Source organism: Vipera berus, assembly GCF_964194415.1.
Source record: "Vipera berus genome assembly, chromosome: 4".
NCBI lineage: Eukaryota > Metazoa > Chordata > Lepidosauria > Squamata > Viperidae > Vipera > Vipera berus.
The window spans coordinates 19255481-19279599 of record NC_138206.1 but is presented as its reverse complement, the minus strand read 5'-3'; the positions used below and the strand labels follow the sequence as shown (position 1 = coordinate 19279599).

The 24119-nt window shown below is 40.4% G+C and overlaps 1 protein-coding gene across 1 annotated transcript; it reads right to left on the bottom strand.

Annotated features, from left to right (window-relative positions):
- Positions 1–2087: 2087 nt before the first annotated feature.
- Positions 2088–22986, bottom strand: ELMOD1 (ELMO domain containing 1; the record flags this gene model as incomplete). Its single annotated transcript, XM_081326265.1, has 10 exons — positions 2088–2260; positions 4848–4981; positions 9404–9454; positions 14787–14810; positions 15060–15128; positions 15886–16019; positions 18256–18385; positions 19451–19548; positions 20983–21011; positions 22842–22986. 10 exons carry the CDS (start codon positions 22984–22986, stop codon positions 2088–2090), a joined length of 987 nt encoding a protein of 328 aa, XP_081182391.1.
- Between the last annotated feature and the right edge of the window lie 1133 nt (positions 22987–24119).

Below are 24119 nucleotides of genomic sequence, written 5' to 3'. Positions count from 1 at the left end.
AAAGAAATTATACACCATTTCTCCTTAGTGGACAGAATTGATTAAGATGGTATCATTCTTCTTCCAAATCTTTATCTTGGAAATACCTGAGCAGCAACACTTAACACTGCTTCATTTTAAATAATGAGCCCCACACACTTTTCCTGTTTGGAATGATGTCATTTATTCATATAATCCACAAATAATTAGGCAATACCTCAAATTCAATCTTGCTATGTAAGCAATTTCATAACCTACCCTATAACAGTCAGAAGGTAAAAAAGAAAAATCATGTTACTATGACATACCATGGTAAATACAACTGAGTGTAGATTATCCAGGGTGTCAAAGGGAACTGACGACAACCAAAATGAATTTGTTCCTCTGAAATTCCATTTTTTTTTAAAAAATGAATATTTGCATGAGCTTCATGGAAAAGGTAATGCATCTACCAGTCATTTCAGCACAATTTTATGAGAATGTTCTATACAGAATGTGCACATTTCTTCCCTTAAATCCCTTTAATTGCTTAATAACCAGTTACCGTATGTTTACTCCTTTCACACCTCTTTGTTAATTCCTTTCAGCTAGGAACAAAGCTGATAACCCAAGCCCAAAATTCAGTAATTGAAAAATGAAGAAAATATAGCTTTGTCCCCTTAAAGCAATCAAAAACACACTCTCTCACAATCAAATTGCATTCAGACATGCAGAAATACAACCAGTGAATTCTGCATTTTCAAAGTTTAGCTGTATACTGAGACCATACTCCAGTATAAACCATTAATGAGATAAACCTCCTCTGCTCCTCCTCTTGAAAAGGATATTTTTTTTATAATCATGGAGGTTGGAGATGAGAAGAACATCTAATGAGAAGAGCAGTCCGGCACGTATGAAGGTAACCAAGTTATATAAAGTTGCTGGAGACTTGCTTACATCCATGAATTCTTATCAATTTAATTCATTCCCTCACATTCATTCAAACTCCCTGCCATCATAGCCTCATTATAAATTCTTTATGTATGATAAAATTATTCACACATTTTTATTACAAATCTTACTATTTTTTTTCCACGAAGCATGCATGTCTGCATGAGGGAGAAATTGTTACATTTAATGTCTTTTGTCAAGTTTAGGCTTTATAAATGATATTCAAAAGCAGGAGACCAGTTGAATGCTAGCATTTCTCAGTTCCCTTCACTTCAGTCCCATTGAGTTAAACAGAACCAGTGGCGTAGCGTGGGTTGTCAGCACCCGGGGCAAGGCAAGTAATTTGCGCCCCCTAACCCGTGGATTTTAGCACTCGAGTCTCTTCCACTAGATTAGTTAAAGAAACCCTGACCCCCTAAGCACATGTATTGTTTGTTATGAAAATACTGATGTAATTAAAGTAAAATGCATCTAATGCGCCCCCCCAGATGTTGCGCCCGGTGCGGCTGGCCCCCCTGCACCCCCCACGCTACGCCACTGAACAGAACTGAAAAAAGTTAACTTACAACTGGATCGTGCCCAGTTTTTAAAGAAAACAGTTATCATAAAACAAAATGAATACGTTAAAAAGTCCTCACAGTACAAGTTTCCAACTAAACTATTCTGTGTATATAAACAACAACAACAAAAAAATCCCCCGCCCAGCTACAGAAATACAGTTCTTTAATTAAATGAAATATACAGTAGCAAAGGGAAGAGATAAGAACCTAAAAAATGTTTTCCAATCATGGCAGCTTTCAGATGTGTGGACTCCAACTCCCAGAATTCCGCAGGCAGCAAGGGCTGGCTGGGGAATTCTGGGAGCTGAAGTCTGCACATTTGAAAGCTGCCAAAGTTGAGAAACATTGGCCTTAAAAGGAAGGGAAAGAAACACAGGACATCAATTCAAAATGTTTTTAACACTGCAAAATATTGCAATATGAGCTCTCTTGGACAGTGACCAAACTCTCCATTGGAGCTGTGGGAGGCGGTTGCTGAAAGAGAGCGCAAGAAATGAATACTGCATCAAGAAGCAGGCATGCACTTGCCGTGATCATTCAATACATCAGCAATTTATCTCTAGATGGTGGTGTAACACAAGAACCAGGCAGTGTTTCCAAATCAAACCAGGGGGATGGCTACAGGTTGATTAAGCTTTCCGAGGCAGCAAAGTGAGGGCATAATGCCATATTCGGATTCTGCAGCTGCCTGATAATCCGTTTGTGAAATTTCTCTCGCACCCGATTGAACTCCATTATGTCCAGGGGATCCTCTTCAATCCAGAATTTATGAAATTCATGCATCAAGTAGCCTACGGGGGCAAAAAGTCAAAGGAGTTGAATTCAAATGAATCGGGTTTTCCTTCGATGCATAAACAGTTTTACTATTCCTCTTCTACATGTAACCTAATCCAAATGTCATTTAATGCTATGACTTTCTTTGGCAATAGTATGGATGTGGGATAATACGAACCGCACGGAGAGAAGGAAGTGCTGCTGAAGGCAGGAACAGCCCAGATGGGTTCTCATAAATCTCTGCCATCGTGCATGCAAGACAGGTAAAAAGGACTAGTTTGGAAAAAGCCACTTTTTTTTTAAAGCAGACAGAATTAGAGACATTTTAATGTTGCAGTATTTTAGTGCACATGATTACTTTTTCAACTTTTCCAAGTGCCCTTTCTTTTTAATCAAAGGTATTTTGCTTCATCCCAAGAAATATGTTTTTCCCCCCTTATCATTCTTATTATCAGTATCTCTTCAAAAGGCCTTGTGTTGCCTCTTCAGTTCAATCTTTCTAGGTAAGAACAAAACCAAAACTAAACAGCTAAGTTACCTGTTTTAAACAATCATTTCAAACTGTGCATATGAATACTGCAATTGCACTAACCTTTAATCCAAGCATATAAACTTGGAAAAGTGAAGTATAAGTCTGTGGCTGGCATGCTGGTAGGGCAAAAGCTCAGAAGGTACAAGGATAATTTAGAAAATTAGTTTCTGGTAAAATGAGGCTAGGAAAAAAAACAAAGCCTTTCCCCCCACCCCTCAAAGTATGTTTGCAAAGGTATTCCCCAGTTTTACCCAAACAGCCTTTAAAGAACCTATATCGAACTAACAATGTAGGAAGCCTTCAAAAGCAAAGCAGAAGAACCATCTTTTGGGTAAACTATATAAAACCGACGTTCCACATGGCAATTTTCAGTTCAGATATTGCAGCCATATATGTGTGTGTGTGTGTGTGTGTGTGAGTGAGAAAATTTTTTGGCTTGCTAACAAAGAATAAAGGGAGACCGATATTCTTTGTTAGCAAGCCAAAAAAAATTTACACAAATATGAGCTGCCACTGCTGTGGCTACTGCCTGTAGATGGCCTTTGGCTAGGCTGAAACAGGAAATAAGATTTGTCCCATGTCTGGGACTAAGCAAGTGTATTCTGAATCCTTAAACATTTAACACACACACACACACACACACACACACACACACACACACACACACACACACACATATAAGCAAGTGTATTCTGAATGCTTAACAAACATTTAACATATACATACATACATATATATATATATATTCTTTGTTAGCAAGGCAAAAAATTTACACACACACACATACACACACACACACACACACACACACACACACACACACACACACACACACACACACATATATATATATATATATATATATATATATATATATATATATATATATATATATATATATATATATATATATATATATATATATATATATATATATATATATATATATAGTTTCTCAACCTTGGTAACTTGAACTTCAACTTCCAGAATTCCCCAGCCATTACTGACATTCAGTGCTCACTCACTCTCACATACACACACAATTTTTGACAGGTTTATTTATAATTAGCTATAAGTATTCTTTGACTTATGATCCATCACTTAGTGACTATTTGAAATACTGTCAGATCCCGAAAAATCTACTTACAACCCAGATTCAAAATTCTGATAGCCAGCCCCGCCTCTCAGAACCCTTAAACCCTTCTTTCCATTAACCCCCTTTTTGGGTTCTGCCATTCTATGGCAGGGAGGGGGCATATGGGGTTTCTGCAGTGTATTTCCTTTGCTTTGTTCTTTCTCTTTGAAATGTCCCATCTCTTTCTTGGGGTGAGAAAGGAATGTGCCTCTGGCCCCTCTGTCTTATCTTCGGATGGAGGGAAGACGGTATGAAGAGACTTGACAACCTTGAGAGTGGCACCTTATTGGTTCGTTCCCACAACAATTTGACACCTTTGGATTGGCTCTATTTGAACGGACCAGATGGACAGTTGAGGTGGGGTTTTGGTTTTCTACTTTGAATGTAACCAAGGAGCAGAATTAGAAGACAAAGTTAAAAATGAGTGTTTGATGATGGCAGAAATAAAACAGCACCATCTGCTGGCCTTGCAAATCATAACAACGTGTTGTCCTGAATAATGTTAAAAATTATCCAATGCTCATAAAGGATTTAATCATCAAAAAATACACAGAAGAGTGGAATCTGGGGGACGTTTCAAAACTGTTTTCCTTTGGAGACAAGTTTACTTTAGCCAACATGGGGAAAATGTTCGTTTATTATGAGATTTTGCATAAAACAGACTGGCTTATTTTTCCTGAAACGGATCTATTACTGCCAAATATAGATCATTCTAAGAACCTAATATTTTAATATAAAGCATATATTTAGTCAATGGAATGCAACAACATTTTGTATAATTGATCCCTTGTGATTTCAAGAAATTACATAAATGCAGTCATTCTCTCTTACACAGAGAAATCCTCTCTCTCTCTCTCTCTCTCTCTCTCTCTCTCTCTCTCTCTCACACACACACACACACACACACACACACACACACACACACACTAATACTCACAAAATGTTTGCTGGAAATGGGCTAATGTTGGAGCTTCTGGAGCAACATTGTAGCAATGTGTCTTCAGAGCACCACTCACAAGCAGGTTGTATGCAAGTTCTGTTATGTTGATGCCAACAATAGCAAAGGAAAATCTGCAAGAAATACAGAAATGAGATTACAAAGAATAAAACTAAAGCTGAAGGAACTATTACATCTAGAAAATTCACAGTCATTTCTGTTTCCAAAAAGTCATGTTAAACAGTTTGATTTCTGTGTTTCTTTTTTCAGTTGCACTTGCATGCCATTATGAAAGTCTGAATTTGCCATCTTTTGTTGAATGTCTACATCCTGTCTCATGCTTTTTTCCAATATCACCGCATGACTGACAAAAGAGTATACAGGTAGTCCTCAACTTAAGACCATTCATTTACCAACTGCAGTTATGACACTGCTGAAAAATGGACTTACAACCTGTCCTCTCATTTACGAACACTTCAGCATCTCTGCAGTCCCACGATCAAAATTTGGGAGCTTGGCAACCAACATGAATTTATAATGGTTGCAGCATCCCAAGCTCATGTGATCACCATCTGCATCCTTTTTTTGGGGGTTTTGACAAGCAAAGTCAATGGGGGTGGGTGGGATTCACTTAACAACCATGCTGATTCACTTAATGACCATGGCAAAAAAGGTAGTAAAATTGGGTGAAACTTGCTTAAAGCTGCCTTACTTAATGGGAGACGTTCTGAGCCCAAACGTGGTTGTACATCAAGAGCTACTTGTACTTGTTAAAAGTAGAAAGAAATACACCTTAAAGGAAGGTGAATAATGCATGGGTAATGAATGATTAGGGACGCGGTGGCTCAGTGGGTTAGGACGCTGAGCTTGTCGATCAGAAGGTCGGCAGTTTAGCGGGTCGAATCCCGAGTGCCGCGTAACAGAGTGAGCGCCTGTTACTCGTCCCAGCTTCTGCCAACGTGCAGTTCGAAAGCACGTAAAAATGCAAGTAGAAAAATAGGTATCACTACGGTGGGAAGGTAATAGTGTTCCGTGCGCCTTTGGCGTCTAGACATGCCGGCCACATGACCATGGAGACGTCCTCGGACAAGCGCTGGCTCTTCGGCTTTGAAACGGAGATGAGCACCGCCCCCTAGAGTTGGAAATGACTGGCACGCATGTGCGGGGGAACCTTTACATTTACCTTTTTAATGAATGATTGTAACAGTTTTCTTTTGCTCAGTTTATTCAATTGCAACTTTTACAAGAGTTGTTTAATATGGGACTATATCCCATAAGAATACTGCAGACAGCCAAGAAAACAAATAGATTGTCAGACAAATCAAGCCAGAGTTCTCACGTCAGGCAAAAATGACCACACTTAAATTATCCAACTTTGGATGTATTATACAAAGACTTAACTCTTTGGAAGAGGCTCTAATTTGTAGGAAAGGTGGAAGGAAAGTGAAGAGATTGACCAGCAAGAAGGTGCATGAACTCAGCTACAGTGGTGATGAGGGCACTATTAGAAGACCTCAATGACCTTCCAGGTCATCATGAAAAGATATAATCACGGAGGAATATTTACGCAGATCCGAAGGCTCAACAACTTGATGGCACACCATCAACCAACCTACTACCAACCCACCAATCCTGAAGAACTATAATAAATCTATTTCCATTACTGGACTGAAACAAACCTAGTAAGTGATTCCTATTGAAATAACAACAGTTGTACTAATGGACATGCCTCTATTGAAAGTTTTCTTGGTAACAACTAATCCTTATTGAACAAATGTTTCTCCCAAGTCATAAATAAGGAGAAGAAGTCTGATTTCAAAGAAGGGATAGGTGAGAAACCCACGCCATCAAAATATATGGGCAAATATATACTAACAGACTCGAACACTGGGTGCTATCTAAAAAATGAAATTCAATGGTGAAAAAAGTAAGGTTCTACATTTAGGCAGGAAAAATCAAATGCACAGGTATAGTATAGGGGGTACCTTGCTCAATAGTAGTAACTGTGAGAGGGATCTCGGAGTCCTAGTAGACAATCACTTCAATATGAGCCAGCAGTGTGCTGCAGCTGCCAAAACAGCCAACACAGTGCTAGGCTGCATTAACAGAGGGATAGAATCAAGATCAAGTGAAGTACTAATACTACTTTACAATGCTTTGGTAAGGCCACACCTGGAACACTGCATCCAGTTTTGGTTACCATGATGTAAAAAAGATGTTGAGACTCTAGAAAGGGTACAGAGAAGGGCAACAAAGATGATTGGGGGACTGGAGGCTAAAACATATAGGGAATGGTTGCTGGAATTGGGTATGTGTAGTTTAATGAAAAGGGACGCGGTGGCTCAGTGGGTTAGGACGCTGAGCTTGTCGATCAGGTCGGCAGTTTGGCGGGTTGAATCCCGAGTGCCGCGTAACAGAGTGAGCGCCTGTTACTCGTCCCAGCTTCTGCCAACGTGCAGTTCGAAAGCACGTAAAAATGCAAGTAGAAAAATAGGGACCACTACGGTGGGAAGGTAACAGCGTTCCGTGCGCCTTTGGTGTCTAGTCATGCTGGCCACATGACCACGGAGACGTCCTTGGACAAGCGCTGGCTCTTCGGCTTTGAAACGGAGATGAGCACCGGCCCCTAGAGTCGGAAATGACTAGCACGCATGTGCGGGGGAACCTTTACCTTTAGTTTAACGAAGAGAAGCGTGAGGGGTGACATGATAGCAGTGTTCCAATATCTAGGGGCTGCCACAAAGAAGAGGGAGTCAAGCTATTCTCCAAAGCACCTGAAAGCAGGACAAGAAGCAACGGATGGAAACTAGTCAAGGAGAGAAGCAACCTCAACCTAGAACTAAGGAGAAACTTCCTGACAGTTAGAACAATTAACCAGTGGAACAACCTGACTCCAGAAGTGGTGAATGCTCCAACACTGGAAGTTTTTAAGAAGAGAATGGACAGCCATTTGCCTGAAATGGTATAGGGTTTCCTGCCTGAGCAGGGGATTGGACTAGATGACCTCCAAGGTCCCTTCCAACTACTTCTTCTTCTTCTTCTTCTTCTTCTTCTTCTTCTTCTTCTTCTTCTTCTTCTTCTTCATTATTATTATTATTATTATTATTATTATTATTATTATTATTATTATTATTATTATTATTATTATTATTATTATTATTATTATTATTATTATTATTATTATTATTATTATTATTAGTCATGTTCCCTGACTTCTGCCCTTCCGTGAGTGTCACAATGCAGGGGACTTTGGTGCTCTCTGAGCTTGGTTGTTTCCTTGCAGATGTTTCATTACCCAAACTAGGTAACATCAGAGAGCACCAAGGACCCCTCATTTCAACCCTGAGCTACAAATATTCTCCTTTATTTGTAATGTCACAATGGAATTTCTACAATGCAATGTACAATGCAATTTTCCTGAAATATTATCAGGAAAGAGGTGTGTGAATTATATGTACTCTGGCAATTACGGTAGTTCCCCTTTCCAAATTCCGTGCCTCTAGCCCATGCCACGTATTTCAGGATCAACGATCAAGGAAGCCACATGTTGGTGGCATTTGCATCCTTTCCCTCAAACCTCAGAATAAAGATGAAGTTGCTTTCAAGCTGAATCTGACTCCAGGAGACGGGGCTGAATCCAGAATCTCATAAATGGTTTGCTGTGGCCCTTTTCCAGTTTAACAATTCTAGGAGCCTCAGAGACTTCCCAGCAGGCAGCACAGGATTCTTCAACAAACACTGGTTTATTTACAGGTGGTCCTCAACTTACATTTAGTGACCCTTCAAAGTTACAACAGCACTGAGAAAAAAAATGAGTTACGACCATTACAACCATTGCACCATCCCCATGGTCACGTGATCTAAACTGGGATGCTTAGCAACTGATTCATATTTATGATGCTTGCAGTGGCCCAGGGTCATGTGATCACTTTTGTGACAAGCAAAGTCAATGGGAAAGCAAAATTCACTTAACAACGTGCTACTAATTTAACAGCTGTAGTGATTTACTTAACAACTGTGGCAAAAATGGCATAAAATGGGGCAAAATTCACTTAACAACTATCTTGCTTAGCCATAGAAATTTTGGGCTCAATTGTGGCCATAAGTCGACGACTATCTGCATTAGATTTGCACGCTAATCTTTTAACCTGGAGGTAGTGTTTTCCTTCATTGTAAACCTCCCACAACTGTGCAGTGGGCTGAGAGTGAGCAACTAACCCAAAGTCATCTAATGAATTTCCTTTGCAGAGGGTGGACTTATATTTGTTCCAGTCCACCATGATAACCACTATAACCATTTCCCAATAGATGACAGCATGGAGCTTATTAAAATCAACAGCTAAGCAGAGCGTTCTTACCACATCGCACATCTTGTCTCATCAATGCCTTCAAAAAATAAAAATAAAAACAAAGCAGAGGTATTTCTGAAAGATAAGACATCTCCTTCTACAATTCTATGACAAGCAGAGTGAGCAGGGAGCAGGGATTTAATTACAAAATTATCAGCAAACGAGGATGACTCTAATGGGATTTCTGGTTTGGAATGCTGCACTTACCCAATAGCTTTATCAAACTTTTTCTTCTCCCATTCAGTCTTGCTATATTTGCTGAAAAAGTTAAATAAAAGGATGGTTTACAAATGAAAAATGTTTTTCCCCTTCCCTATAGTATGTCACCTCAATGGAAAAGCTAATCAATCTGATAGCATTTTATTCTGTCTTTTGAGATGGGCTTTTAAATTGTTTAGGGAGGAACCCTTGCAGGGTCGAGCCGAGGAGTTTAGTCGATTTCTGTCGGACAAAATCGCTCGGATCCGGACCGGTTTGGACTCCGACTGGGCAGAGTCTGACGAAGAGGATACGGGCGGTCTTGTCGATTTAATCTGGGAAGAGTTCGATCCTGTGACCCCTGAAGTAGTGGACAAGATCATGGGGAAGCTGAGCTCCACCACGTGTTTGTTGGACCCGTGCCCCTCCTGGCTGACTTATGCAGCCCGGGATGGGACACGAGGCTGGCTCCAGGCAGTGATTACTGCTTCTTTGAGTCAGGGTAGTTTTCCCGCCGCCTTGAAGGAGGCGGTGGTGAGACCCCTTCTCAAGAAGCCTGCCTTGGACCCAGCAATTTTAAACAACTATCGTCCGGTCTCCAACCTTCGCTTTTTGGCGAAGGTTGTTGAGAGCGTGGTGGCGCATCAGCTCCCTTTGTTCTTGGAGGAAGCTGACTACCTAGACCCGTACCAATCGGGTTTCAGGCCCGGGTACAGCACGGAGACGGCATTGGTCGCGCTGGTGAATGATCTCTGGCGGGCTCGGGACAGGGGTTGTTCCTCTGTCCTAGTCCTTTTAGACCTCTCAGCGGCTTTTGATACCATCGACCATGGTATCCTGCTGCGACGTCTCAGGGGGTTAGGAGTGGGAGGCACGGTTCTCCAGTGGTTCTCCTCTTACCTCCTGGGACGTTCGCAGTCGGTGTTAGCAGGGGGGCAGAGATCGACCCTGAGACCTCTCATTTGTGGAGTTCCTCAGGGATCGGTTCTCTCGCCTCTCCTGTTTAACATCTATATGAAGCCGCTGGGTGAGATCATTCGTGGTTTTGGAGTTGGGTATCACCAATATGCTGATGATACCCAACTTTTTATTTCTACCCCAAACCACCCCAGCGATGCCCTCGACGTGATGTCCCGTTGCCTGGAGGCGGTCCGGGTCTGGATGGGGAGGAACAGGCTTCGACTCAACCCTGACAAGACTGAGTGGCTGTTCGTGCCGGCATCCCGGGAAATTCCGATTATCCCATCATTGGCCATGGGGGGTGAGCTATTACCCCCCGTAGATAGGGCCCGCAACCTGGGGGTCCTTCTAGATTCACAGCTCTCCTTGGAAGAGCATATTGGAGCTGTGACTAGGGGGGCCTTTGCCCAGGTTCGCCTGGTGCGCCAGTTGCGGCCCTATCTAGACCGGGATGCCTTGCGCACAGTCACTCATGCGCTCGTGACCTCTCGTCTAGACTACTGTAATGCTCTCTACATGGGGCTGCCCTTGAGGTCCACCCGGAGACTCCAGCTGGTGCAGAATGCAGCCGCGCGAGTCGTCTTGGGAGTTTCCCGATACTCCCATGTTACACCTCTGCTCCGCGAGCTGCATTGGCTACCGGTTGCTCTCCGGGTGAGGTTCAAGGTGTTAGTTATGACGTACAAAGCCCTTCATGGCATGGGTCCGGATTACCTACGGCAACACCTGCGACCGGCGTCAACGTCCCTCCGTCCAGTGCGCTCCCACAGAGAGGGCCTCCTCAGGGTGCCGCCGATCAAAGAATGCCGATTGGTGACCCCCAGGGGGAGAGCGTTCTCTGTGGGCGTGCCAGACCTCTGGAACAGCTTACCGGTTGAGCTCCGGACGGCCCCCGACCTTCGCTCCTTCCGGCGCGATCTTAAAACATTCTTTTTCGAACAAGCTGGCCTGGTCTGACGGGATGGGGTTGGGTTTTTAAAATTAGTTCTTAACTTAATTATGTATTGATTTTATGGGCATGATGTTTAATTGGTTTTTAATGGTTTTTTAATTTTTGTATCTGGTTTTTTATTGTGTATTGCCCTGTTCACCGCCCTGAGTCCTTCGGGAGAAGGGCGGTATAGAAATCAAATTATTAAATTAAATTAAATTAAGTTTATCTCTGAAGCCAATTTAACTTGTTTGGCTATCAGTGTAACATACTTCTCCTTGTTAAAATATTTCTGAGACTGATCCCTCTTGTGTCAGAGACCCTGACTCTCCAGGCAGTACACTGAGAGAGAGAGAGAAAAAAATCCGTGTTCTATATTTCTTTCGCATTTTTACAAGTCTGACTGCAGCCTAAGGCAGGTAAGACAAATCACTTGAAAAAGTAAGAGAAAATAACATTACTTATTGGAAGGAGAAAAGAAGAAAATGAATTGCCTTTATCTGAAAACTAGTGTACCTGTGATGCCCCACATTCCTGACAATGTATTCATTTGATTTTGACAAGCGAGTTCCCTAAATCTGGATGGAAAATGGCAGCTCTCAGTATCATTAAAAATAAACAAAGGGACAAATAGCCTATCATCCCTTAAGCCTTCAAGCAAGACAGGTTGTGTCTCAGGAGAGTTCTTATGTGAGAAGGTTGATAAAAGAGAAAGGAGTGATTTTGGATCTATTTTCCTCCCCTCTCCCCCATCTTAACTTGCTTCTGTACAGTATGTACAATATGTATGTATGTACACTATGTAATTTAATCACTTTCTCTGGATTACTGGAGGAAAGGGGGGGACACTAAGATGGAGAATGGTGATTATATTAATTGCATGACAATTATTCAACACCTTCCTGGAAGAAAAAGTAACCGGGAGTGAAGAAGGAAAAGCCTGACATTGGTGAAATGGTAGCAACTACACTAAGACATTTTGGATAGTTAGAGTTAATATTAGAAAAGCTCAGCGGTGCTTCAGCAGGGGGTTGGGCTCCAAGGTCCCTTCCAACTCTGTTATTCTGTTTCTAGATTACTAAAATTTCAGTTAGAGGAGATGCATTATACCATTTCCTTTAACTTTTAAACACCAACAATCCCCAAGAATATTTGCAACTCAGGATTGAACTGTGAGGTTCTTGGTGCCCTCTGAAGTTGGTTATTTTCTTGCAGACATTTCATTAGCTCTGATGATATTCCCTAGTTTGGTAATGAAATGTCTGCAAGAAAACCATCAAGCTCAGAGAGCACTAAGGACCTCACAATTCACTCCTGAGCTGCAAATATTCTCTTCTGTCAGTTTGATTTTAAGTCATGAGATGCCCATAATCAACTAGAGTTAGGTGCTCTGCCTAGCTTCTCTCTCTCTCTCTCTCTCTCTCTCTCTCTCTCTCTCTCTCCCTCTCCCTCTCCCTCCCTCTCCCTCCTTCTCACTCTCCCTCCCTCCTTCATGGATGCTTTTTATTGGAGAATTACATGCATGGCTATAAAACTAATTCTGAATTAAAATATCTAGGACAGAGTCATTTAGACAGAATAATAGGAAGATGTGAAACTCCTGTTTGTCATTTGGAAGATGGAATATGACTTTGTCTTGCTATGTGGAAAGGACTATATTCTGATTTCTAATAAAATCTAATTTATCCTCTAAAATAGATAAATAGGCCAGCATCGTCCCTTAAAAGCAAAGTTGACAAGTCACATTCAATATTCAATATATTTCTCCAATATAATTTCTATATATTCTATATAGTAGGATTACTAATTGGTATATTAAGAGCCTTGGTGGAGCAGTGGGCTAATGCCTCCTTAAACACCAGCTGCCTGCAATTAGTGCAGGTTCGCATCCCACCAGGCTCAAGGTTGACTCAGCCTTCCATCCTTCCGAGGTAGGTAAAATGAGGACCCAGATTGTTGGGGGCAATTAAGCTGACTTTGTAATAATGCCGCTTGGGTGTGTGTGAAAACCCTAATAAGCAGGCATATACATAGAATGAAGGCTACTGCTAAGCTTGTAAGCAGCCCTGAGTCTTCGGAGAAGGGCGGGATATAAATGGAATTAAAATTAAAAAAATATTACAATGCAATGTAGTAGTTGTGGGGATATCTAAGATAGATATTCTGAGGAATCCTCTCTCCTGCTATGAACCTGCTTGATTATTTCTACCAATAAGAAAGATCCTTTTGAAGATGTCGCTGCTGCCCAAAGCTTGCTGATCTAGCACATGGAGAAGAGGGCCTTCTCCTGTTTAGCTCTCATCTGGTCCTCAGGAAGTGCCCCAGAAATCAATCCAACTCTGGGATTCGAAAAATGTACCCTCCCCACCAGGGGACTTATGAACAGTTGTGAGAGAAGACCATGGAATCTACTCAAATCTCATAGATGAACAAAATCCTGAAAGAGAAGGATGTTGAGACTGTTGAGACTTCTGTTAAGAAGTTTCTCATATGATTAAGACAAAATCTAGCTTCCTATAACTGAAGTCTATTAGATGAAGACCTGCCCTCTTGGAAATACGACTTTGCATTTTTTAAAAATCTGGGAGATCTTCAGAATATTTACACTTTTACACTTGCTTCTGTACAGTATGTACACTATGTATGTATGTACACTATGTAATTTAATCACTTTCTCTGGATGACTGGAGGAAAGGGGGGACACTAAGATGGAGAATGGTGATTACATTAATTGCATGACAATTATTCAACACTCTCCTGGAAGAAAAAGTAACTGGGAGTGAAGAAGGAAAAGCTTGACATTGGTGAAATGGTAGAAACTACACTAAGACATTTTGGATAGTTAGAGTTAATATTAGAAAAACTCAGCGGTGCTTCAGCAGTGGGTTGGGCTCCAAGGTCCCTTCCAACTCTGTTACTCGGTTTCTAGATTACTAGATTACATGTCATCACCTCAGTCTTATCTGTGGTCAACATGCCCATTTCTTTCAATCTTTGTTTCTTGGTTCTTTGTATTGCCTGCCTTTCTTCTTTGTCCTCATATGCAATCACTCCTTGCTCCTTCACCAGGATCTTCTTGCAACGAAGCCTTCACAGTCTTTAATAATATTAACAATAGGCACCTTGGGTGCAATTCCAAAACACACAGAGAACCACCTGAACACCATCAGCATTGACAAAATCACCATTAGTCAATTGCAAAAGCAGATTTACTTGGAACAGCTTACATCCTGGGACAATACTTTTTACATTATTAAACAAAATGGGAGTGACTCGATAGGTGAACAAAAATGCCAAATCCAATCTAAACACCTTGTTGGCTACGTGACCACCGCCACTATCACCAATAGCGATTAATTTATATGATGTCTGAATCCAAATGACTCTAGGAGCCAACTTCTCAGATTTTGTTTTAATTTATCCCTCTGGATCTCCTTTATGTCAGTTTCCAAACTTTAGTGCAAAGCTTATAAAATAGAAAAGGAATATATGTATATATACCTTATTTCCTCTTTAGTGATTTCCCTTGATTGTGAAAGATGAAAAAAGAAAGGAAAATAAGTAAAAAAAGTCTAAATGTGGATTAATGTTCATGATTTGTTAATGAAATAAATATGTAAAAGCAAGGCATTTTATCCCATCCTCACCCCAACCCCCAAGTAAAAGAATGCAAGAAAAATGCAAGAGCATTTTACATCAAGAATAAAAGGGATGCAAACTGATATTTCAAATGATTTATTAGATGCTGCTGCTAATTCCAGCTTCAAACATTACCTATATCTTGGCTGAAGAGAGTCTAAGAGAATTTGCTGAGCTGCAGGACCATCATGCTCAGCAAAGTATCTAGAAGGGAGAGAGAAAAACACACAATATGTGTCAATATTGAATGACATCATTACATCACTTCAGGTATATTTTTCAACATCTGGAACATCTGGTTATTCTTATAATGAACAGACAAACCACTGTGTGTAAGAAACGGAGACCTATTTTTTCCGCTGCACCACACATAATGGAATAAGTGAGGTATACACACCTGTTAAAAATGATCTAACTTAGTAGTTCTCAACCTGTGTTCTGCAGGTCCCTGGGGAGCCATGATGTCATCATAGAGGGTCCGCAAAGGCTTGAAGAAATGTTATGATTTACATCTTGAATTAAGTCTTGGGGGGGTGTCCGTGGCCACAAAAGGTGTTAAGGGGTCCATGGTGAAGAAAAGGTTGAGAACCAGTCGTCTAACCAAATGCATACTGGGAAATATTCTTAATTTGCCCAAAACATATACCAACTGAAGAATCAAAGCATGATATATGACCACCACAGGTGGAAAAGACAAGAGATCTGATACTCCTATTGAAAACTTGCTGACATTGTAATTGATGTATTAAACAATTTAAACCCTGTTTTCTTCCATTGTAGGCACTGTAGTGTTGATTTAAAGAAATTATTGTCTACGGGGACAGATAGTTGCAATGAACCCAATTCTGAATACCCAAGTGTTTGAAGAATAATTTTCTTGACAAAGGTTGGATATTTTTTTAAAAAAACAACAATTTGTGCTTTTAAATTCATTACGTGAAAGAAAGAAAAATATACTTACAGCAAGTTATACAACCCCAGGAGCCCCATTCCTCTAAAATCTGTTTTAGGATCATCACCTTGGAAACCAATTTCACACCACTGCTTGGAAATCCGAGCTTCCAAAGGAGAATCAGGTTTCAAGCATTTCCATAGCTTTGGAAGTAAAAGAAAATCACAGGTCTATTATAACACAGGGCATGTGTGCAATGATTTTTTTTAAAAAAAATCGGTCCTTCTTGGCTTTGCCTTTATTGTTATGCGTGGTGTTGAAGGATCCTGGGGCAAATGTGCCAACTAAAAATCAGCAAGGCTTTCTCCTTGACACTGCATACATTTCAAACATGGCCCCTGGGAAATCTGATTTGCTTTAATACAGAAATGATGCAAGAATCCCGATCAGGCCTCCATAGTTATTTTCTTTAGCTTGGCACAAACCTCTAGGCAAAGCTGCAAACCATAGAATGGCTGTAAACACCATTAGCCATAAAGGGATTTTTTCTCCTTTATACTAATTTTGTAAGAGCATATCAGGGCTTGTCATACTGGAGACTCTTCTGCTCAAAAAAATGGATATCATGCCTCAGCCAGGGCTTAAGATTCAGATCCACAATGTTGCTAGAATACCAGGCAAGCAAATGGCTATAATGATTTCAGTTTCAGAGAACTATTATGAAAAAATATTTGGTAAGTTTTCATTTACTTTGGAACTTTGCTGAAGCTATTAATTACTAGCATTTGAATTGTGTCCAGGAGCTTGTGGCAACAAGTGGACTGGCTGCAAAATAGGCGTTAATCTGCTAAACCAATTAAAGGCAGGCAGGCAGCCACAATCTGTGCCAATGGGAACCTCTGAGTCATCTTCAAGTCAATCCAGTGTTAGTGGAATTGTAGTTATCTAATTGTGAGATGACAAGAGTCTATGTCATCATCATCTTCCATGCCTATTTTTACTTATTTGAAAATTGCCCCAATTAACTGAGACTCCGAGTAATGTAAAACAAAGTAAGAATAAAACAGAGAAAACTATAGAACAAAATTAGAATATCATAATAATGGTTCTCTACAGTTGTTCAAGGTCAAAGATCCAGTGGCATAAAGGAGATGTTGGAGATGACTAGGCTGAGCCTGAGGGCAGGGTCAAATGCATCATCAGTTTGGAATCTCTATGCCCCTATTAAGAGACGTATGTCCAGCTCCCCCTTGAGGTCCATTGATTTTTATCTGGCACCAATTTGCCCTGACCATTAGTAAATCAGAATTTTGTGTCTAGGTAGCATGAAATAAACTTGTAGTACTTTTGAACTCTATCCTGGTTCTGACTTCTTGCACCTGACAAAAACTCTTAATGGCCTTAAGAAATTCAAGAAGGGATGGAGCCAAATGTACCTGTGCGGTAGCATGTTCCAAACTGTGGGGGTTACTAATGAAAAGGCCTGCCAATTGACTGTTGCCCTCTCAAAGAGGTGGACCCATGGATGGTCATCTCTGGAAGTTTGGACTGGTCAGAGCTAGAGTCAATTCTGGCACAGAATATATTCTGATCAGCACTTTGAATTCAGTCAGTAAGTCTACTGGCATTTGAGCAATGACTTTAACATTGGTGTTCTTCTGCAAAAGCAGATTTGGCCCATATTCATAAATTAAAATAATTTATATATTGCTCTCTTTAAGAGAAAACTTTGTTTTCAGTGAAATTTTCAGTTTTCAGTAAAAGTTGATCAGTTGTGGAGTCTCTTTACTATGAAAAGTTGTGGTCCTTGGAGAGACTTTTAAATAGAGGAAGCCATATAGAATAGAATAGAATAGAGTAGAGCAGAGCAGAGCAGTGCAGAGCAGAGCAGAGCAGAGCAGAGCAGAGCAGAACAGAATATTTGTATTGGCCAAGTGTGATTGGACACATAAGGAAGGAATTTAATGTAGGATTCTATATTAAAGATCTTACATTGGGGAAAGAAGCAGGTTTAGCTCATGGGTGGATAAGTCACAGCATATGCAGTTCCAGAGCCCAATTTACAGAACTCAGTGTACCTCAGTGTTGATAAGGTCCATTTTTTCAAACATTCGTGGTTGATTCAGAGATTTAGGACACCATACTAATGCTCCCAAAACTCAGGTTTTCCCATTTTATCCTTTGTTTCCCTATTGCTCATAATATCAGATTGAAAATCTTGGTTATACTAATTTTAAAGATACCACATTGTTGCCTGCAGTTTTTGGAAGCTAAAGAAATAAGCAAAAAGCTATACCTTCCCACTCAGTTTAGCAGCTTTCCAATCACTCTATGAGTTTAGGAAGTTTAAATCTTTTTATCAGTACTCTAAGCATGTAACTTTATTCATGGCCTTCTTAAGAGACAAAGCTCAATTGTAAACACAGGTCTAGCAGGTACCTTCAGAAGCATTTCTTCGTGCCGACCCTCTTCAGAATCATATGGCTCTCGACGCAGCTTTTCCACCTCAGCAATCAGATTTCTGTATCCGACAATCTGCAAAAGGCAGGCTTGCAGGGAGACACTTAGCCTAGAATGAAAAGATCACAGCAAACTCAACAATTCAGCTTTGTAGGACTGATATTACCTTAGTATAGAATGGTGGCCTATTTCCTTTTTTTTTTCTTCTAGATGATCAGCATTTTTTTGAGACAGTGTGTATTGCTCAAAAAACTGACTTTCTAGGCATTCTACATCAAACTGCCTGCTTACTTCAGCAGAAAAGAAACTTTCTGTAAGGAACTTGTGGACATACCATCTTTACTGATTTCCTTGATGTTTGTCCTTACAGCTGATTTGCATCCTTCTTGTTTAAGAGGTGGCTGAAAAGAAATTTTTTTTTTCCCTCTTTTGCTGGGGGCAAAAGAATATTTTGACTGATTAAAATAAAAACGTTGCTTTTTAAAAGCATTGCTTTGCTTCGTGAATAATTAAGAACTGAATGTGCATGTCAAGCATTATATATGGAATGATCATTGGATAATAAAGCAGATTGAGATGGTAAAGAATTGATTCCAGGGAAAGAGGCATCTCTGCCCACTGTCCATCAACAGCTTTAGTAGAGAAATTATTTACCCAAATTTGTGGCCCTGGCACTCATGTGGGATCATGTCAAAGGATTACAGGCAGCTCCAGTTTTAAGTTGTTGCAGTCACAAGTTGAAGGAACCTTGTGAAGGACCACTTTTATGACATTTTCTGTGGTAGGCATTAAGCAAATCACTACTGTGGTCATTAAGTGAATAATGCAGCACTTAAGCGAATGGTAGAGTTGTTAAGGAAACTTCTGAATGGGATTTTTTTTTCATGGAAACTGGCCAAACTTGCACGATGCCGCAACCGGTCATAAAGGTAACCGTTGCCAAAAACACAAAATGCAACCACATGACCATGGTCAATTTGCAGGCCATAAAGCACCTGTTCTGAGGCTGTCTTAACTCAGAACAATGGTAAGTCGAGGAATACTTGTATCTTTCACAAAACGTTTGCCAAAACCTGCACTATACTGGGAAATGTGTGGTAAAATCAACTTTAAAAGAAATACAAAACAAAGTCTGAAACATTCTCTCCCCCAATGCCACATATTTAAAACTTACTGAGGGTTTACATCTGGATTAATCTTTTTGAGTTCTATGATGGCATCTACCGTTTTTTCAATTGCATCAGGAGGAACGCTAACGGAATTTTGGAGGAACTGAAACAAAAGAATGATCACATATCAGTTTTCCCAAATACACTGGAAATAAATTATTGAAACAATTATGAGATGTCCTAAGAGGGATATTATCCTGATTTACTTAACTCTGATTAACTCTGCACTGAGACATTTCTGGGCCTATTTTGGGCGGGGGGGGGGCGAGGAACGAGACAGGCAAGGGAAGTTTCAAAAAATCAAGATGAGAGCTGTACCACACAATCAAGGCTTCACCGCTTTTTAAGTCATGCATGATGCATGTTATAAAAAGGCAGCCTTCATCTTCTTTTGAAAACCTCCTCCTATATAGACACTTCTGCATCATGGTGTCTAATAACAATGATCATCTGTATTATCTTTAACTGAATAACAATAAAAAAGAATAGCAATGAAAATGCACAAGGAAGTTTCAAATTTCCATCTCATGAATATTCAACAGTTGTCAAAAGGATAAGGGTGAAAGACCCCTATTTGTTAAGGTGAATCAATGAGCATTGATATTACCAGGCAATCAATTCCTGAACCTCTAAATATGTCAGGTAAGTATCTCAAAGCCAGAAAGATATAGAGGTTATATTTCAATTCCTTCCTTTTTACAGTATCGTAAATTTCAGGTATCTGAAGATCTTGTTTCCAATGCTGCTGTTGCAGTATAGATCGCAGAGCTAACATTGTTGCGCCTCTTTTTGGACTGAGATGCCCTATGCACGGTCACCCATGCCCTTGTCACTTCTCGCCTGGATTACTGTAACGCTCTCTACATGGGGCTGCCCTTGAAGTACACCCAGAGGCTTCAGCTGGTGCAAAATGCGGCTGCGCGGGTACTTATGGGAGTTCCTCGATACTCCCATGTTACTCCACTCCTGCGTGAGCTTCATTGGCTTCCGGTTGTCCTCCGGGTGCAATTCAAGGTGCTAGTAATTACCTTTAAAGCCCTACATGGCTTAGGCCTGGGGTATTTGCGAGACCACCTGCTGCCATTGTCAACCTCCCATCGCCCGGTTCGCTCCCACAGAGTCGGCCTCCTCAGAGTTCCGTCGGTTAAGCAATGCTGTCTGGCGACCCCTAGGGGGAGAGCCTTCTCTGTGGGCGCGCCGACCCTCTGGAATGAGTTGCCTCCGGAGCTGCGGATGGCCCCCGACCTTCGGTCCTTTCGCCGTGACCTGAAGACATGGATGTTTCAACAATCGGGCCTGGACTGACTATGGTTTTAAATTTGGTTTTATGGGGTTAAATTACTATGTATTGAACATATCTACTGTTTAATTCTTTTTTAAATTTTGTATTTTCATGTTCTTTTTTAGTTTTTATTGTTGTGAGCCGCCCTGAGTCCTTAGGGAGAAGGGCGGCATATAAATATAATCAATCAATCAATCAATCAATCAATCAATCCATCAATGAAATGAACACAATACAGAGAAACTTTTTACCCACCTTGTTTTTTGAATTCTTCAATGATGTCTCTGTTGGGAAAAATATTTTTGAAATTTAAATTTTTTTATTACATGTTAGCATTTTTAACAATGTGGCCAATAAAACCATGTAATATTTTATCAATGGGCTTTCACCAGTGAGGTAAGGTGAAAAAGGAGGGATTTTATTAGGAAACAAAGTGGATTGAATTTTTATATGTATGCAAAATATTTCGGGGGAAGTTAAAGATTAATAAAATAAGTTTTTTTTTAAAAAAAGCTGTCTCAGTAACATAAAATATATTTTTATTTAGCAGGACAATCTGTCTAATCTAGAATTTCTAAAGTCTTGAGGTAGGATGGCGAATCGGGACCCCTAAATCACCAAACATTAGAAAATACAACCAAAGTCATATTTAGGGTGAACATCAGAACAAGCCAGAAGCTATCGCAGTTATCTTCAACTTACCACCAGAACTGCGACGGAATTTCCATTGTAAGTTGATACAGTTGTAAAACATAATATCATGTGAATAGACTCGATTTTACGACCAATTTTACTGGGGTTGTTAAGCAAAGCACATGTCCATTAAGAAAATTAAATGGTCATTAAGCAAATCCAATTGAGGTTGCTTGCTGGAAATTGGCTGGAAAGATTTTAAATGGCAGATACTACAACTTGGTTGTAAATGCAAAGTGGTTGCCGACTGCCCAAATTGTGATCATGTAACTGTGGGGATGGTGTGACAGTTGTAAATGTGAAGATAGGTTGTAAATTGCTTTTTCCCAGGCTGTCATCATTTTGAACCATCCTTAAATGGAGGATTGTAAGTTGAGGTCTGCCTGTATTAGATCACGTACTATGAAGGAAGAGAACTAATGATACGAAGCTACACGCTACGCCAGAAAAGAGAACAAGCGGCTTTTGTTTCATTTGCCATCTAGTTAAATTCTGCAGGAAACCACCCCCCCCTACTATGTGTAAGTCCAAGGAAAATTTGTTTTTTTTCCCTATATCAACCACTGTTGACTCCTAATAAGGAAACTGGTGTAGTACAATAAATGAAACCCAACTTGATAAAATGTTTTCTTGCTTGCTAACTTTTGTCTTCTGTTGACAACTGTCTTCTTGCCACAGATAATCAGAACTTTATGAGACTCTTCAGTGGCAAATTTCATTGCCTTTAATTGTGATTAAGGAGGCAACATTTTCTTAAACCAATACCTCAGGAAGACAGCAGGATGGGGACGTCTAGGTCAGAAAAACATGCTTTCCAATAAAACACAGGTAGTCCTCAACTTGCGACCACCATTGAGCCCCAAATTTATGTTGTTAAGTGAAATGTTTGTTAAGTGAGTTTTGCTCCATTTTACGACCTTTCTTGTTTAACAGTGGTTAAGTGAATAATTGTAGTTGTTAAGTTAGTAACACGGTTGTCAAATGAATCTGGGCTCCCCTTTGACTTTGTTTCTCAGAAGGTCACAAAAGCTGATCACATGACACACATACACACACCAGGGATGCTGCAATAGTCATATATATGAGTCAGTTGCCAAGCATCTGAATTTTCATAGTGTGACCACGGGAATGCTGCAACGGTCGTGTGAAAAACGTTTTTTTTCTTTTTTCCATGCTGTTGTAACTACTAACAATCACTAAATGAACTGTTGTAAGTTGAGGACTGCCTGTATTCTGAAACGTCAGTTTTCATGATGATGTATAATAAATCACTTTAAATTAGATTCATATACAATAAATCAGTCTAATCAAGGCTTGAGCCAATTCATGAACTGTCAACCAACCAACCAAATAAGTCAACCATTTTATGATTATCACAATGAATAAAAATAAATGTTAAGAGTTGCCCTAAAGGTGCTTACCAATTTTCAAGGTTCTTTCAGCTCCAGACTTGATATTATAGCAGATCCTTTGCAGCTCACATCGTCCGGTCAGTTTCCGCACCACAAATTTCAGGCAGCGCCATAAGCATTTGCAATAGAAGTACAGGCAAACCTGGACAAGCATTCTGTCAAAAGAATCCTTAAAATGAGAAACCAGGAAAGCCTTTTTTTTAATCAGCAAAATGATCCTTGGTGAAAACAACATGCCTGAACTTTGCTGAATTTAAGAACAATATTTTTACGACACAGCTCTAGATAAGACTTTTTTTAAAAAAAGTTTAGCATGGTAAACAATGAACCACTAACACGAAATAATAATTCTTGGGAATTGCTAGGGCTACAGAGTCTAAACAAGATAGGGGCACTAATTGCATTGTTTATCACACCCATGACTTAATTTCTGCAGCAGTGCAATTGCTCTATATTATGGAGGAAAACTCTTAGCACATTCATTTATATTTTAGAGCAGAATGGGTAACTCATGAGCTATATGCCGTTCCTAAAATTCCAAGAACTCAAAAAATAATATTTTTGCTAAAACGAAGAGAAAAATAAGATTGTTAAATCTTCAAAAGGCTATAAATAAAACCAGCCCCCTAAAAGCTTCTGCCAAAGCTTGAGCCTTATCTCTTCTGTTTGTTTCATCAAGCACTCTTATAAAATTGTACAACTTTAGGGACTTAAAAGGTCACCAAGTCCAACTTCTTGCATGCTGCAGGATTCTCTACACTGATCTGTCTGACCTTGGAAACTTTAAGACTTGAGGCCCCTGACCTAGACCAGAGATCCCCAACCTTTTGGGCACCAGGGACTGGTTCTGTGGAGAAAGGTTTTTCCACAGACCGGAGAGTGTGTGGTTTTGTGTGCTGCCTGCATCCCACAGATGGGGCTTTGCTTGTTTGTGAGGACTGGTTGCTGGCATGTCGCAGCCCGGTACCGGTCCATGGACCGGGGGCTGGAGACTCCTGATCTAGACTACAGAATGACACTATTTCCCAGCTATATTTGTATAAAGGTAAAGGTAAAGGTTCCCCCGCACATGCGTGCTAGTCGTTTCCAACTCTAGGGGCCGGTGCTCATCTCCGTTTCAAAGCCGAAGAACCAGTGCTTGTCCGAGGACGTGTCTGTGGTCATGTGGCCGGCATGACTAGACGCCAAAGGCGCACGGAACGCTGTTACCTTCCCACCGGAGTGGTCCCTATTTTTCTACTTGCATTTTTACGTGCTTTCGAACTGCTAGGTTGGCAGAAGCTGGGA